This window comes from Nesoenas mayeri, assembly GCF_963082525.1.
Source record: "Nesoenas mayeri genome assembly, chromosome: 16".
Classification (NCBI taxonomy): Eukaryota; Metazoa; Chordata; class Aves; order Columbiformes; family Columbidae; genus Nesoenas; species Nesoenas mayeri.
The window spans coordinates 10,519,444-10,536,160 of NC_137562.1; the positions used below are offsets into that span (position 1 = coordinate 10,519,444).

Consider the following 16,717-nt stretch of genomic DNA (forward strand, 5'->3'; position numbering starts at 1 on the left):
GACCCCTCCCCAGCGAGCTCCTAGCCCCCCCGCCATCGCCCCCACCTGCACTCAGGAGGAGGGGTCAGTGTAGCCGTAAAGTTCAGGTGAGTCTATTTAAACGTTCTTATTTATATTATTTATAACTTATGCTTTTCACTATTTATTTGCCAAGACTGGCAGGGCCGTGCCAGCACTGGCTTGCAGGAGGTGGCCGAGCTGCAGCAGAGCCGCCGTGCCCAGGACACAGCCACAGTGACACGGACGGGGACAGGACCCCACGAGCAGTCTGTGTAGTGGGTACAGAGGCGGGAGGGCACGAGCTGGCCCAGCAGCCCGGCTCCACACCCTGCAAGCCTCCCGCAAAGGCAAAGCCCTTCTTCTTCGTCTTCCTCGCTGCCACAGGCTCCTGCTCTGCTCCCTGCCCCACACTAGCCTGGTGGGGACTAACCAGCCATTCTATGCAACCTCCCGGTGCAGCACCCCTGCACAGACCCCGGAGCAAGCACCACGCGTGCAGCGTCCAGGAGCGGGGCCCGATCCGCGCCTCTGCTTCCTACCTCGGCCACGAGCTGCCATGGCCCCATCACCCCATGCCGGTCCCCAACACCTTTGGGGTTCAGCCCGGCACCCCGCAGGGTGCACTCCTGTACCCCACACCGTCTTCCTGCGCCGTCTTCCTCCTGTTGCCGTCTTCCTCCCACTGCCTCGGTGCCCGTGTTGTCACGGTCACATTTTGCAGGCTCAGCACCTCCCAGGGACACCCCTGGCATGGTCCTCGCTGCCACAGCATGGTGGCCATGCACCCGCATCCCACGCAGGGGAAGAGCATCGCCCCGGCCACACAGGCACCCACCAGCATGGATGCAGCCTGACTTTCCCCATGATGCCAGGACCTTTCTGCGGCAGCACCACGTCCCTTGGCCGGGCAGGCACAGGGCACCACGCCTCTGCCCCTGCCTATACTGTAAATAGCAGATATGACAGCAATAATTTTACATGCATGATAGATTTTTTTCTGCCAGGTTTTGTACTTGACAGCCCCCAGTAAGACAAGTCTACTGAGAACTGGCCACCCGCAGTATTACTTGTAATGCAATTCAGGGATATAAAAGGGATTTCTGCCACTAACCACGTGTCTCGAGAGGTTTGTACCGGCGGTGGTGGGTGGTGATGTGAGCGCTGGACAGGGGAAGCCAGTCACCAGCCTGCCTGTCCCGTGGTGCCATGGGCAGCCCTGGGGCAAGAGCATCATGGAAAAATCATCTGCCTCAAACCAAGGGCTGGAGATGCCCCAGCAGACAGCTGGGAAGGGGGCGGCTAATGCAGCTGGAGCATCCAGCGCTGTCCGCTTTGCCTCGCCAGCCCTGGCAGCCAGCGGGCAGCGGCCAGACAACCCCCTGCTGCGAGTTTGTAATGACACCCAGATTGCAAAAGTGCCAGGAGAGGCTGTGAGCAGTGGCAGAGTGTTGACCTGGAAGTAAAGCGCCGTGTGAGATCCCAGCAGTGGGACGGAGAGCCCAGGGGCTGCCCAGCCATGCTCACACACCCCCAGCCTCACCCCCGGGGCTTGGCCATGCAGGATGGGAAGGGTTTGGTGAGCTGGTTTCATTTAATCTGCCATCACATTTGCATCCACTCCTGCCCACACAGGCAGAGGTCGGGGCAGTGGGAACACCTCGGCAGAGCCTCGCTCCTGGGGGCAGCCGGGCGCTCCTGCCCCTCCCTCCCCCACCTTCTTCCCCACAGATGGGTGCCAAATGGGGCAAATTATTTTCAGCCTCCAGCTCATCAGCAAAGCCCTCGCTGAGCCCTGTGCTCCAAGTGACATCGATGCTGCCCCACAGGCAAGAGCACGATAATTCACCTGCAAAGTCATCACTGGATTCATCCCACAAAAAGCTCATCCTGGAGCCTTGCATGCCCGTCCCCGAGTGTCACCATCCCCAGACCTCACACGTGGCAGTGAGTCACCCAGCGCAGCCTGTCACACCGGCATGTTTCTGAGTCAGCACCGGGGCTGGGGACCCTCCGTGTCCGCTGGGAGTCAGGGTGGGGGGACCAGGAGCAGCCGTCCACCAGCACCACGGCCCTGCTGTGGATCCAGGTTGCCCCAATTCCGTCCGCTGGTGGGGCAAGAGACCCAGTTCTTGCTGAGAGCTTCTCCAACATTTGGGACACTGGTCTGGTGAAATGACCTAGAAAGACTTGGGGCCAGAGCACCGCAGTGTCTGCCCAGCTGCAGAGCATCCATGCTTCTCTGCTCACCTCTGGAGTTGTTTCATGGTGCCTCTTCCTCACCGAGGACCCTGCAGGCGTCAGTGCAGTGGGGAGGGGGCTCTGGGGTGAGACACAGTCCTGGCACAGCTGGGCAGGTGGTGGGCACATCCCAGCTCCCAGGTGAGGAGCTGCAGGCAGATCCTTAGTGACCCAGCACAGCCAGGTGGGAGCTGAGACCCTCAGGCAGCCCCAGGGTGGGGGGCAGGACAGGGACCCCCAGCACCCACTGGGTGCCAAGGGGTGTCCTGCTCAGACAGGGAGCCAAGAGTAGCCCCGACCGTAGTAGCACCAGGGCAGAGAGGAGCCGGCAGCAGGCCAGTCAGCACTGGCACCGCTCCCGGCAGCCTGTCCTGCCCCTTCACTATGACTCTGCAAAACAGCGGGGCGGTGGCGATGACGATGGTGATGGCTGGGCTGAGAGGAAGCAGAGCAGCACGGCTGGGTGCTGTGCTGCTCAGGGTGGAGCGGCAGGCTCAGTCGGGCTGGCAGGAGGAAGGACGAGGCTGGTTCACCACAGCAGCCATGGCTGAGACCGAGGAACGGAGCATCCATACGCAGCACATCTCGGCCGTGCACAACGTGCCCATGCGTGTTCTCATTCGGCCCATCCCAGCAGAGCTGGAGCCGGACAAGGTGCAGAGCCTGATGCAGACCCTGCAGGTGAGCACCCCTTCACCCACCCCCGCCCCCGGGGCGCACCACTGGCACAGCTGCCAGCACCGCAGCCCTGGCACAGGTAGATCAGGGGGTGCGTTGCTCTCGGGGGTCTCTGTCTTTCCAGGAGGATCCCGAGCGGGTCCCCCCCATCGACGTGCTCTGGGTCAAGGGCAGCGAGGGCGGGGATTATTTCTATTCCTTCGGGGGCTGCCACCGCTTCGCCGCCCACCAGGCGCTCAACCGGGAAACCATCCCCGCCAAGATCATCCCGTCCACCCTCAGCGATCTCCGCACCTACCTGGGCTCCTCCACCCCCGACCTGCGCTAGCCGGGCAGCCCGGAGCCTGCACGGTCCCCGCAGCCCCGGCCCGGTGGGTGTTCGCGGGCTGAGCTGGGCCTGATCCCGGGGCCCCGCGCCCCCCCGGTCGGGACGGGGTCGGGGTCTCGCTGGCACCGGGAGGCTCCCGGGGCGGTGCGGGGCGGCGGGGCCGGCAGGTGGCGCTATTGTGCCGCGCCGCGGGGACCGGAACGGGATGAACCGGGACGGGACGGGCTAGTCCGGGGCACGGCTCAGCCGGAACGGAACGAACCGGAACGGGATGAAGCCACACAGGATGAATCGGGACGGGGTGCGGCTGAACCTGAGCACGTCTCAACCGGGATGGGCTCAACTGGGACACAGCGCAACAGAAAACGGCTGAACCGGGACAGACTGAACCGGGACACACTGGAACTGGGCCAGGTCACAGCCCGTCCAGGGCACAGCCGAACTGGGAAGGGATACTGGCAAACTGGGACACAGCCAAACCGGGAGAGGCACAGCCAAACCTGGCACGGCCAGTCCCCAGACCTCCTCCAGCGACTCTGGGGTCACACTGTGCCCAAATCGGGAGGACCCTGGGCTATGCCTGCCCCAAAACCTCCTGTCCCTACCCTTGGGCACATTCTGCATTCCTCTTCTCTGTGGGGGACATCTCTGGGATGGTGTGGTGGGGACACCCACTCCTGCATCTGGAATAAAGGCAATCAAACCCCCACAGCTCTGGGTCCTGTGCTGCAGGGGTCAGGAGCAGGTGTGTGGCGGAACAGCACGATATGGAGGCCTGGTGACTGCCAGAGTGGTGGCTGTGGGCACAGGGGACAGGGACAGAGGCTGTGTCAGGAGGTGGATGCTCTGCAAAGGGACAGATGCTCTGCGGGGGCATGGAGGGTCTGTGAGGGGTTGGATGCTGTATTCAGTAAGGATGTTGTGCTGGGGGACGGATACCGTGCTGGGAGATGAATGCAGTGCTGGGGATGGATACGTGCTGGGGACAGTTGCTCTGCCAGACCACGCTGGTGTGCAGCTGGAGTCAGAGTCAGCTCTGGCCCAGCTGTGCGAGCACATGCAGTCTCACTACACTGGGATGCTGTCATTTCTGCAAACGCCACATCTTCACCCCATGTTCAGGCTGGAAAAACTTCCCTGAGCATCCCCTGGGCATATCAGCATCCCTCTGAGCCCGGAACCTCGGTCCAGGGAGGGGAAAGGCCACTGACTCACCCACCGCGCTGTGAGTCAGCAGCAGGACTGGGACAGGAACTGTGGCCGGACACTTCTGCCCTCGCTCTGCCCGCTCAGCCGCGCTCCTCCCCAGATGGATCCTGTCCTCCCAGGGCAGAAATGGGCTGGGGAGGGTTTGGGAGGAGGACAAAGCCCCCCTGGGCAGCAGCTCTGCAGGGCAGCATGCACGGCGGCAGCTGGCAGTGCTGCCCACTGGACTGGGCGCACGTTGAGCTGCCTGCCAGCGTGGTGCTTCCGCAGAAGCCACTGGGGAGGAAGAGCAGGGTGGGCTGGGGGCTGCTGTGCCGGAGCCTCACGAAGGAGAGGGAAGGGGCTGGCGTGAGAGTCTGGCATGGCAGAGCTGCATGTGCCACATCAAAGCCACTCTCCGCCGGGAGGAAGCCCTGCAAGCATTCACGGAGAGAGCAGCCCTGGCCCATGGCTCTCTGATGGGCCATAAATTTCTTAGCAGAATTGTGGCGTGCTAAAATGTTTCCTCTTGTTAGAGAGTGAGGAGGGGGAAGGGAGGAGGTGGCAGCTCCCATGGCAGCACAGGACATCACAAGAGTGCCCTCAAATGGTTGCCCCATGGCAGGGATTGTGTTTTGCCCAGGCCCTGGGCTGTGCCCCAGTGCTGAGCATCTCCTGTGGGCTCTGCTCGCCCCCTCTCCCCAGGTTCGTGCCCCTTACAAAGGGAGCTGGGTATGAGGCAGCTCAGCAGAGCTGGAACCCCACGAGTGTGGAGGAACTGAGGCTGCCTGGATCCTGCAACACGCTCTTCCTGCACCTTGCAACGGCTTCTTCCAACTGGGAAACCTGCTGCGGGATCTGCTCTGCCAGCCTGCCATCCCTGCACACAGTGCCAGGACACTCACGCCAGCCCTGCAGATGCCCCATGGTGCTGGTTCCAGGGCTCGGTGGCACTGGCTGGGAGCCAGGACCAGCTGCCGCAGCCAAAGGGCTGTGTGAGCATTGCCAGGGCTGACCGGCACATCCCCGGGGCTGGCACGATGCAGGTGTGAACTGGTCCCCAGCCCCCAGTCAGTGCTGCCACCAGTGCCACAACCCCCAGCTGGCACAGGAGCGGGTCCTGCCAGAGCCAGTGATCTCTGCATCGGCTTCATCCATCCGTCTGTCCGTCCCTTCACCTGTCCCCCTTCCCTCTGCCTGACCCGCAGGGTCTCCGGTGTCGCCGGCTGACAGCCGATCCCCACTGCCTTCAATCCATTCGTTCCAGGGCAGGAACAAAGGCGCTTTGTGGGCTCCCCCCAGCCTGGGCTGGGTGGGGGGGTCCCGGCTCCGGAACTGGGACAGACTTCCCCACGCGACAGGCATGTAATGCCTTCCAGACCGGCAGCCCCAGCCCGCAGGTACAGCCCAGTGGGCAGAGGGGCCTGGGGCTCCCCACACTGCCCCAGGGACCCCCTAGGGCACCCCATCCAGCAGCTCTGACCCGGGGGGGTCAGGCAGGGACCTCTCCCAGGGCAGGAGCTTCTTCCAGGGCAACGTTCCTGCTCCCCAAAAGGTTTCACAACTCCCGGTCCCCTTGAGCCTGTTTCACTGTTCCTCCCCACCCAGGGGGTTCCCAGGGGCTCCCAGGTCTGCTTGCCCTGGTGGGATGGGATATGTTGGAATATGATGGGATGGGATATGATGGGATGCGACCGGTCGGGTCAGTCTGGTGCGGCTTTGCAGACCCCAGCAGGGTCAGGACCGACGTCCTGGTGGACACATGTGCCGGTGTTGCTGCAGGTCTGGAATCCATTTGCCTCGCTGGCAGCAGTGTTTTCCCAGCAGGGCTGGAGCAGCCCCATGGGGCTGGGGGTAGCCCTGGCCCCCTGGCCCATCTGCTCCCTGTTTATTTTCTTACACTTAAGTATCACCTCGCAGATAAACACTCCCCAGGGCGGGGGGCAGGGACCATTTCCCCATCAGCGGAGGAAGGACCCAGCCCTTGGGGTGCTCAGCACCCCAAGCCCAGGGATGCCCTCGGCGCAACGGCTGGTTTGTTTGGCCTGATCAGCTGCGAGAGCCATGATGCCAAACACAACCTTGTCCTGACAGCCACTCAAGTCGGCTGCCCAGCACAGCAACCGGTGGGAGGTTTGTGGTGCCGTGGCCCCCGGCTGCGCCTCGTGCCGTCCGGCTGACTCAGACCTGCGGTGCTCAGTGTTGGGGTATTTGGGGCTGTCCGAGCACGGGGACACACGTCCTGTCCCGTGTGCCTGTCCAGCAGCACAGGAAAACCCGGCTGCTGCCACGCGTCCTCTCGGCCCAGCAGCAGCAGCATCCGCAGGCAGCTGGCAGCAGGACAGGCAGGGAGCCGGCAGCGTTCGTGGCTTCCTGTGGTTCCTGCTGTTCTCCTGGCCAGGACTGACGGCTCCTTCTGTCTGTCCATCCTCCCACGTGCAGGACCTGCTGGGGCTGTGGCCACACACACGTGTGCCAATCTGAGGAGCTTTCTGCAGCACAAGATGGTGGCAGTCAGGGTGTACATGGCTCCGTGCACACGTGTGCACATGCACGTACATGTGTGCAACTGCACACAGACACATATCCATGCACACACATGCATGGATGCACGTGCACATCCACGTGTGCAGCTGTACACGCACACCAATGCACACTCAGATCTGTGCACGCACCTTCACCCACATGCACGCACACCTATGCGCTGCCCCTGCCCCACATTGAACCACCTCCAATGCCTGCAGCTCCTCCCCTGCCCATGTCCCCAAGTGCCCCATCCTCCACCACAGCATCCCAGGCCACTGGCACCCCACACATGGCCGTGCCCCTTAGAAACACCTCAGGGCAGCTTGGCTGGGCCCTGTGCCTGGGGTTTCCCCCCCAGCCCATCCCTGTCAGCTGGTGGCCATGTGTGGGGCGGCTGCAGCTGAATACACAGCCCCTGCCATCCGTCTTGCCGCCTGTCAGGGCCGGGGGCTGCTGTGGGCCCCCCAGCCCCAGCCCAGCGGGATGCCGGGGTGATAGCAGGGCCTCCCCTCCCCATGCAGGCACCTGCCTGCTCCCTGCCTGCTGCACCAGGGGCTGACCCGTCCCCACCGCTGCCCCGGGCAGCTTTGCAGGGGCGGGAACAGCCCCTAGTCCTATTGCCAGGAGAGGGTCGTGGTCCATTGCAGGGACTGGTGCACAATGAGGAGTGGGGGACACGTCCCCATGGCAGCGGGGACACTCAGCGCAGCCCCACGTGCCCCCAGCCCCAGCAGGACACCCAGCCCCCGGCACGACCCTTTCCCCCCCGCTGTGTGATTTACAGGCTCTGCACAGGCAGCCAAATGGTGAAGGAAAACAGGGCAGGGGTCCCGCCAGCGAGGGGCTGCCTGTGCGCTGCGGGGGGGAGAGCGGCCGTTTGCTCACAGCCTGCAGGGACAGACGGGCAGCAAACTGGTACCAGTGCTGGTGCCAGTGCTGGCACCAGAGAGCATGGCCACCCTGCCACTGTCCCAGCAGAGGCAAGCCCTGGCATGCACAAGGAGAGCCCCGGAGGGACCCAGCAGCGCAGGAGCCACCCTGAAAACTCCTGTACTGCAGCCATGGGGCATGGGCCATAGTGGGACATTATGCCACCCTATCCCATGGGCCAGAGACCCTTCGGTGGTCACCTCACTTTGGGGTCTGCAATGCGCCCGCGGCGCGCTGTGGCTGCCATCCCAGCCCCAACCAGTCCCCGGGCTGGCCATTTTTGCCTCATTACCTGAAGATTTCCCCCAGGATCCCCTCCGGATGTGGGGCTGCCAGGCAGACAGAGGCTGCAGCTGGCATGGGCCAGCACCGCAGCCACCACCAGGTCCCAGGGCCATGTCCCCAGCAGCCCCGGGAGCATCCGCTGGGAGCCGGGTCCTGCCCTCCATTTGCCTTTGCTGCTTGACCTGCCATGCCCTGAGCATCACCGAGCTGCGAGCTCCGTGCGGCTGTGGGCCAGGGAGGAAGGCTCAGGACGGCTCAGGACAGCTCAGGAAGGCTCAGGACAGCTCCTGGCTGCTCAGCTCGGCTGGCCGCTCCCCCGCCTGCTCTCGGGGGTGCTGGGCTCAGTGCCAAGGCGGTGAAGGCAGAGGGGACTGCACAGACCTCTCTGGTGAGGAGCAGGGGGTGGCCACCACTAGTGGTAGTGGGTGCCCAGGAAGAACCAGGAGCCAACCGTGGGCTGGGGGCACCTCCCGCCCTCCCCGGGGATGACAGCAGCTCCTCCTGTTCCCAGCTCAGCTCTCCCCTCGCAGGAAAAGACTCCGTGTTTCCACTGCCGGTGCACACCTTCCTCCGAGGCAGGAGGAAATGCTCCTGGCTGCCTGGCAGTGCTGCCTGCAATGCTGCCCATGGCCCTGCCCCTGTCCCCCTGTCCCCTCCCGTGATGGGCAAGAGGGTGCCAGGCCCTGGGGACAGAGGGGCGAGAGATGCAGAGCATCCCTGGGGGCTGCCTCTCCACTCCCTGCCCACCCCAGGCACCCTCCTGGCCACAGACCCTGTGCCAGTGGGCACAGTGTGGTGGGAGGAGCAGCATGTCCCCCTCCCCAGCACCAACATCCCATCCTGTAAACAGCCCCAGTGACTGCACCGGTGCCACCCACGCCTGGGTACCCGCCTGTCCTGGCTCACACACCCCGTGTTCACTTTGTGCCGGACCCGGGGCTGGCTGGGGACAGGCGGGCAGGACCTGGGGACACGCTGTCTGGGGGCTGGCACTGAGTGTGGCATCGATCTGCACATGCCAAGGGCGGCAGCGCAGGGAGGTGGCCGTGCGGTGGCCCTGGCACTGTCTGTAGCACCACCATGCTCTGTACCACCACGGGCACAACACAGAGCCCAGCCTTGGGTGCAAGGTGCCGCAGCCAGTGCCAGCGTGCCGGAGCAGGGCCAGGCCATGGCCGGAGCCAGCGCTGGCTCCCACGGGCTGGGGCGAGGACGCTGGCCGCTGGCCGGCGGCTCGGGGGGCCGGCTGGGGGTGGGCTCCGCCGCCAGCCCCTCCCCGGCCATATAAATCCTGATTCCCCCCCGCAGACACTCGTCCCAGCCCCGCTCGGCTGCCGGAGCAGAGCAGCAGCGAGCGGGAAGGCGTCCGGAGCCGGCCGTGGCAGCCGTGCCGGCGGGGGGAAGGCTCCCCGCAGCCCGGGGGGTCCCCCCAGCGGGGCCGGGGACACGGGGGGACACCCTGCCATGGCCTTCACCATGCTGCGCCCTGTGGCCACCCGCATGCTGTACCCTGACCTCAGCATCCTCTCGGAGGACGAGGAGAACCGCAGCGAGAGCGACACGTCGGACCAGTCGTTTGGCTGCTGTGAGGGTGCCGAGACCCGCCGCAAGCTGCCGCGCAAGCCGGGGCCCATGGTGATGGTGAAGCAGAGGCAGGCGGCCAACGCGCGGGAGCGGGACCGGACCCAGAGCGTCAACACGGCCTTCACCGCCCTGCGGACCCTCATCCCCACCGAGCCCGTGGACCGCAAGCTGTCCAAGATCGAGACCCTCCGCCTGGCTTCCAGCTACATCTCCCACCTGGCCAATGTGCTGCTGCTGGGCGAGGGCTGCGAGGACGGGCAGCCATGCTTCAGCGCAATCTACGGCGCCAAGGGCGACCTGGACGGCAAGCAGCCCCGCAGCATCTGCACCTTCTGCCTCAGCAACCAGCGGAAAGGGGTGAGTGGGGCTACGGGATGGGGGCAGCAGCCCCTGCCCGGGCTGAGCGGGGCAGGAGGTTTGACACATCCCCAGGAGAAGCACAGGCTCTGGCTCCAGCCCCGACAAGAGGTTTTGGCTGCTCCCGACCAAATCCTGCTCATAGCCGCACGCCCACAGCTCCCACTGGCGTCAGAGGGCCGGGCTGCTCCCCCACGTCTGTCCAAGACGGGAGGTCTCAGGGGGATTAAACAGTCACCCCAGTGCCGGGGCACTTGGCCACCCCGGTTGGGGTAATTCAGAGCTGGAAGGGTGATCCAGTCCCCATCCTTTTCCCTGCCCTGATCCTGCCAGCCTCCCAGAAGCTGTGGCAGGGCTGTCCCAGGCAGCTCTCCTGTGTGATGGAGATGGGGGGACACAGCAGACACCCCACATGGAGGCTGCGCAGGGCTCCCCATCCCGTGGCGGGGCACAGGCTCTGCGGCAGCACCAGCACAGCTCCCACGCCAGCTGGGGCCCTGAGCTGGGCTGTGGCCTGGCACCTCTGTCCTGCCCAGCTGACCCCCACCCCTGGCACCCTTAGTCTTCAGGGGCACATTTCCCCTGGTGCCCCCTTTCTGCTGCCCACACCAGGGTTCTGGGTGCCCCTGCCCCACGGTGGGCCTGGCAGGGTACAGAGTATGGGGTGCAAGTTGTGGGGTGCAGGATGCAGAGTGCAGGGTATGGGGTGCAGAGCGCAGGATGCGGAGTGAAGGGTATGGGGTGCAGGGCGCAGGGGCAGGGTGTGGGTTATGGGGTGCAGGGTGTGGGGTACAGGGTGTGGGGAGCAGGGTGTAGGATATGGGGTACAGGGTGCAGGTTGGGGGGTGCAGTGCAGTGTACGGGGTGCAGCGCGTGGGGTGAGGGAGCAGCAGCTGCCCAGCCCTGTGGGTACCCCCAGGCAGGGCCATGGGCAGGGGCTGCTGGACCCACCACTGTCCCCACAAGCCCCCCAAGTCATCTCACATGTGACCCTGAGCAGCGTGGCGCCAGGACAGGCTCCAGCCTTCAGGCTCTTTCAGTTTCTGCTGCTCCATTTTTAATTCCTGCTCCTGCTCCCATCCCTTCCCTCAGTGGCTGGACTCTGCAGCAACCCCAGCCCCCCAGAGGACCCCAAGTCCCTGCCCCTCGCTGGGACCCCACAGTTGGGGCTGAGCTGTGTCCCTGGGCTGCTCCCCCAGGGCCGGAGCTGGCGGCTGGCAGGGCACTGGATCCCAAGGGGACCCCACAGAGGCTGGGACCCTGGGGACAATGTCAGGAGCTGGGCTGGGACCAGGCTCTGTGCTCGCAGCTCTGGGGCTGGAAAGAGGCTGTACTGGGATGGGCTGGAAATGGGCTGTACTGTGCTGTGCGAGAGTGGAAATAGGTTGAGCTGGGCTCAAAATGAGTTGAGCTGGAACTGGGCTGTGCTGGGTTATACTGGGCTGTTCTGGGCTAGACCTGGGCTCTGCTGCTCTGTGCTGGGTTATACTGGACAGCACTGGAATGAAGTTGTGCTGATACACTGAGAAGTGGGGCTGAGCCTCTTCATCCTCAGTGGTTCCATGGGGCTGTGGGGCTGTTGGTCCATCCTGGGGCAGCACCAGCACTGCCTGCAGGTCTGAGCCCAGCAGAGCTGAGCAGCCATGGGGGGCTGTGTCCCTGCAGGGTGACAGGGCCACAGGGACTCAGCTCGGGGAGCCCCCCCAAGCACTGACCCCCAGCTGCCTACCCAGCCACTTGCCAGGCACTGTCCTGTCTGTCTGTCCATCCCAGCCAGTGCTGAGCAGCACCAGGACTGCAGCACCAGCCATTTTGGAGCATATCCCCCTGCAGAGCTGGCACAGGGCGGTGGTGGGCAGGAGTGGCGCACCCCAGCCAGGACACCCCCACATCGCCTGCAACTCTCCCCTCCTCTCTCCACAGGGCAGCCGGAGGGACCTCGGGGGCAACTGCCTGAAGGTGCGGGGGGTGACCCCGCTGCGAGTGTCACGGAGATGAGCCGGGGTCCGGCAGCACCCGCCTGAGACAGCAGCAGAGCCAGTGGAGCCCACGCACGCCAGCCCCAGAGACCGCAGTGGGGAGGGAGGGAGCTGCTGGCCCCAGATGGTGGCAGCCGAGCCCCGGGCCGTGGGCTGGGACCGCACTGACACCAGCCATGGGGCTGGCAGCGGGGCGGGAGGATGCTCCTGTGGCCGGTGCTGCCCGCACAAGGCACGGCCGGGGAGGGGGTCCCCGCACCCCGGGGCTGGACTGGAAGGGGCCCGTGTGCGGCCGGCGTCGAGGTGCTTGGGGGGGACGGTGTCGCGGCCCCGTGGGCGCTGGTTGTGCACGTGCAGCCGCTTGGAAAATAAACCTTATTTTTCTGATGGGCCAGTGCCTGCCTGCCGCCCCGGCATAAGGGACATGTGGTGGCCCCAGGGTGGCCCCAGCCCTGCGCCCACCACTCCTCTGCCACTGAAGCCCATGTCACTGTCCCGGCTCTCCCCGTGGATGCACTTGTGGGCGCCAGTGGGATCCCTGTGGGGCAAGACCCCCAGGCACATACTGCTCCCATGTCCCCAGGCCCTGCTGACAGCTCTGGCTGTGGGACTCCAATACAGATTGTGCTGAGCGATGCTGCAGTATGGGGACAGCACTGCCAGCCCTATGCCACAGCCAAAAGTGCCTGTGCCACAGCTTGGGGTTCGTATCGCTGCTTTTGTGCCTCCACCTGGTATGTCATGACTGTCTCAACTGCCACCACCACCATGATGCCACCACCATGATGCCACCACCATGATGCCACCACCATGACTGCCACCACCACCGCAACTGCTGCTGCCACCATGACCGCCATCAACACAACCACCACCGCTGCCATTACTGCCGTGACTGCCACTGCTGCCGCTACTGCCACAGCCACCACACCGGTGCCCCAGGCTGTGCACCTCTGGGCTGCAAGCAGCAGCACCTGCCTGGGGTCAGACGAGGACAGTGGGGTTCCCAGGCCAGGTCCCCCCCAGGACCCTGCTCGGGGAGTCAAGCTGCACCAGAGGTTCGCCGAGCCTGGGAAAGGTGCCGTGCCGGGGCCATGGCTCCCAGGGGCCGGCCTGTCCCGCGGAGCAGCAGCAGCTGTGGCTGGGGCAGCCGGGGGCTCCTGGGGCAGCCCCCCCAGGGCTGTGGGGCTGGGGCTGTGGGGCTGGCTGGGAGCAAGGGGAACGTCCCGGGGGTCCCATGGGGGCCACCTCCAGCCTGGCCTGGGGAGGTGGGACCCCAGCAGCACCTTTGGGCCCCCCGCTCAGCTGCAGCGAGCCTGCCCTGGGCTCCCCCCCCGGGTTTGATTTATGGAGCTGACAGCGCGGCGCAGCTGCGAGCGCTGGTCCCAGGCAGGGAGCGGGGTGGGTGGGAGAGGTTTGTTCTCAGCGTGGCTAATGTGTCCCAGACTCCGAGCAACAGCCGTGAGATTCTCCAAACAGCCCAGGACACAGAATCCCTGCCCCCGGGTTTATCGGGGGGCAGCGGTGGGGGGAGCTGCGCTCTGCAAACAGCCAGACCCGCACATGAAAGGGGACACGGCCCTTGAAGCGGCAGCTCCGAAGCCCCCATGGGGCCAGTGAGGGCTGGTGGTCCCAGTGCTGGGGGCACAGCGGGTCCCAGCACCAGGGTGGGAGTCCCAGTATGTCCCAGCATATCCCAGTGCCAAGGATGGGGGTCTCAGCACATCCCAGTACTGAGTGTGCGGGTCCTAATGTGTCTCAGCTGCTGGGTCATGGGGCCCAGAATGTCACAGGGCTGAACATGAGTGTTCCAGTACATCCCAGTGCCAGTGATGAGAAGTCCTAGAATCCCCAGGTAAAGGCTATGGGTCCCAGTATGCTCCAGCGCGGGAACTGTGCATCCCAGCGTGTCCCAGTTCTGGGGCTGTGAATCCCAGCATATCCTAGCACTGGAGCCATGGATCCCAGCACATCCCAGCACCAAGACTATGCATCCCAACATGTCCCAGCACTGGGACTGTGGGTCCCAGCATGTCCCAGGGCCAAGCTGATGGGTCTCAGCATGTGCCAGTGCCAAGCCCATGGGTCCCAGTACATTCCATCCCGTTCCAGCACCATGAGAGGGAAACGGTGACTCAGAGGTGCCGGAGGATGGTGGGAGCTGAGTGCCCTTTGGCCTCGCACGGGACGAGCCCCGTGGCCACCACCGCTGATCAACTGTGGGTGCTCCGGGCTCCCCGGCAGCCGCGGCCCCGCGCCGAGCCCGGCCATGCTGCCTCTCCCGCGCTCCCCTCCCATCCTCTCCCCTTCCTGCGCGCAGACACCCTTGGAAAGACTCTTGGCCGCTTTCTCTGAGACAGGAAGGTGTCCCCGAGTCTCAGGAAGGAAAAACACTCAGTGCTGAACCCACCAAGACCGTCTCCGAGGGGCCAGGGCTGGAGCGGCTCCAGGCCTGACATCACCTGGGAACTGGAACCAGAACCGCAGCTGCACTCCGCGCCTGGTATTTTTTTCTTTAACTTGTGTTTTTAAACTTTCTTTTTATAGATTTTTTTTTCCCCTTTCCCTTCTCCATTCCCCTCCCAAATATTTCAGCCTCTCGGCAGTTTAACCTTGCTGGGCCAGCGAGGCTGGAATGCAGCAGGGCTGCACCCGCGGCCGGAGCTCAGCAGTGCCGAGAGCCATCGCAGTGCTGGGACAGCTGGGGACAGGGGCGTCGGGGGCTGGGGATAGCCAGAGCCCTGGGCAGGCAGGCAGGGGGCTCGGGCAGGGGCTCACTGCCTGGTGATGGGGGGACCAGGACCCCACAGTCAAGGGAAAGGGACTGGTGGCCTCAAGGGGACCTGGGATGGCCCGCACAGGCACAGGGGGTGCAAGGAAGGAGCCACCAAGGCGGAGGGTCTGGCACAGCCAGCTGTTGGTGGCAGCACAGCTGTCCCCATCACAATCCTGAGACAGGGCATTCGGTCAAGCTTGCCTGAGCCTGAGCCTTAGCCCTAGCCTGAGCCTTAGCCCTAGCCTGAGCCTGAGCCTGAGTCTTCCAGGTGAGCAAGCAGAGCTGGCCAGGGATGTGGGGCACAAAGACCAGTTCCAGCCCTGGGATCCAGCCTTCCTCATGCCTTGGCCTTTGGCTGCACCTCTGGGTGCTGCTGGGCCCTCCCTGCACTCCTCATGGGGCAGGGGCTCACAATAAACGTCCCGACATGTCCTGCACTGGCACCGGCACAAAGTGCAGACGCTGCCTGGGAAACCTCCCTATTGTAGTGACCACAGTGACGGATTGAGCATTGCAGGTCACCCCCGGCCCTGTCAGACCTGGGGACAAATGTCTGTGAAGTGACCCCAAGGCCTAGATGGCAGCAGGTGGGGGCAGGAGGGCAGGTCTGTGCTGCCCAGGGCAGGGCAAAGGACCAGGGAGCAATGGGCAGCCAGATGCGGGGATGGGATGGACACACCATGAACCATGGTGTGGTGGGCACACTGGGATGGGGTGGGATGGGGTGGGCAGACCAGGGCTCCCGGTGCCACGATCCCACATCGCCCCATGCACCGGAGCCCTCGGAGCTGCCTGCCCCGCCGGGACCCTGTGCTGGCCGCGGTCCCTGGGGACACAGGCCCCGCTGGCAGGGACAGGGCGTGAAGCCGCAGCACGGGGTGAACGCCAGGTTAATCTCCCACTGGAGCTTCCCTCTGCAAACAATAAGACAATGCCCGGCCGGGGGCCGCCTGCGTAACCAGCAGCGTGGAGGGGAAGTTGTAATATTTGGATTTAGCACTCAGTAAATTAAGGAAGAAAAAGGAAAAAGCGCTGGGGGTAATCAGAGCAGGGCTGGCGCTGTGCCCTTCTCCATGGCCAGTGGCCCCAGGGGGCTCAACCCAGGCTGGGGACAGGTGCTGAGTGGGGTCAGTGTCCCCAAGAGCCAGCACAGCCAGGCACAGCTGGGACCAGGAAGTGTCCCCAAGGGCCGGGCAGGGGACAGGCATTTCCCCACCATGGAGACACACGGCCTGGAGGCTCGAGGCTCAGGCGCTCAGCGGGGCTGCGGGCAGCGCTGGCGGCAAACACGGCATCTCCTGCGACACCACCAAAGGGATGTGGGCCAGGAGTTTATTTTAATCCAGACCTGCTCATGGGAAATCAAATCCTGTTTCTGCAGCTGGGGTGGCTGGGCAGGAGGGGGCTGTGGGAGGGGACAGTCACCTCCAGCTGACAGCGGTCAGGGTGACAGGGGGTGACAAGCTAGGGGGCTCTCCCAGGGGTGTCCTGAGCCCTGTCCTGCCGCAGCCCTGCGGGGGCTCCTGCACCAAATCAGCACAGGGACAGGGGCTGTCACTGGAGGCCGGGAAAGGGCCGTGCGATGGGTCACCCCTGTGGGTGCCCGGGGCAGGGACAGCCCTGCAGGGTTCAGCTTAACTCCTCTGAAACGTGAGCCCACACTGTGGGACCAAGCTGAGGTTTGGGGAGAGCTCCATCCCCCCTGTGTGCCCTGGGCAGAGGCGTCCCCTCCTTTGGGTACCCCAGGGTGGGGGTCTGGCACAGAGCTTGCAGAAACACTCGGACAGGTTGGGGAGAGGTGACAGTCGAGCAGCAGCAGCACGGGAAGGCCTTCGGCACGCAGCCGCGCACCGG

The 16,717-nt window shown here is 64.6% G+C and overlaps 2 protein-coding genes across 2 annotated transcripts; both read left to right on the forward strand.

Annotated features, from left to right (window-relative positions):
- The first annotated feature begins 292 nt into the window (after positions 1 to 292).
- SRXN1 (sulfiredoxin 1) lies at positions 293 to 3,948 on the forward strand. The gene is made up of 2 exons (XM_080354390.1): positions 293 to 2,919; positions 3,041 to 3,948. The coding sequence occupies exons 1-2, from the start codon at positions 2,623 to 2,625 to the stop codon at positions 3,242 to 3,244; spliced, it is 501 nt and encodes a 166-aa protein (XP_080210516.1). The 5' UTR covers positions 293 to 2,622; the 3' UTR covers positions 3,245 to 3,948.
- A 5,686-nt stretch (positions 3,949 to 9,634) lies between these two features.
- On the forward strand, positions 9,635 to 12,109 carry TCF15 (transcription factor 15; the record flags this gene model as incomplete). The annotated part of the gene is made up of 2 exons (XM_080354451.1): positions 9,635 to 10,111; positions 12,035 to 12,109. 2 exons carry the CDS (start codon positions 9,635 to 9,637, stop codon positions 12,107 to 12,109), a joined length of 552 nt encoding a protein of 183 aa, XP_080210577.1.
- Positions 12,110 to 16,717: the final 4,608 nt, after the last annotated feature.

Coding starts and splice junctions, on each gene's coding strand:
- SRXN1 (XM_080354390.1), top strand. CDS start 2,623: ATGACTCTGCAAAACAGCGGGGCGGTGGCGATGACGATGGTGATGGCT. Junction 2,920..3,040: donor GCCTGATGCAGACCCTGCAG/GTGAGCACCCCT, acceptor CTGTCTTTCCAG/GAGGATCCCGAGCGGGTCCC.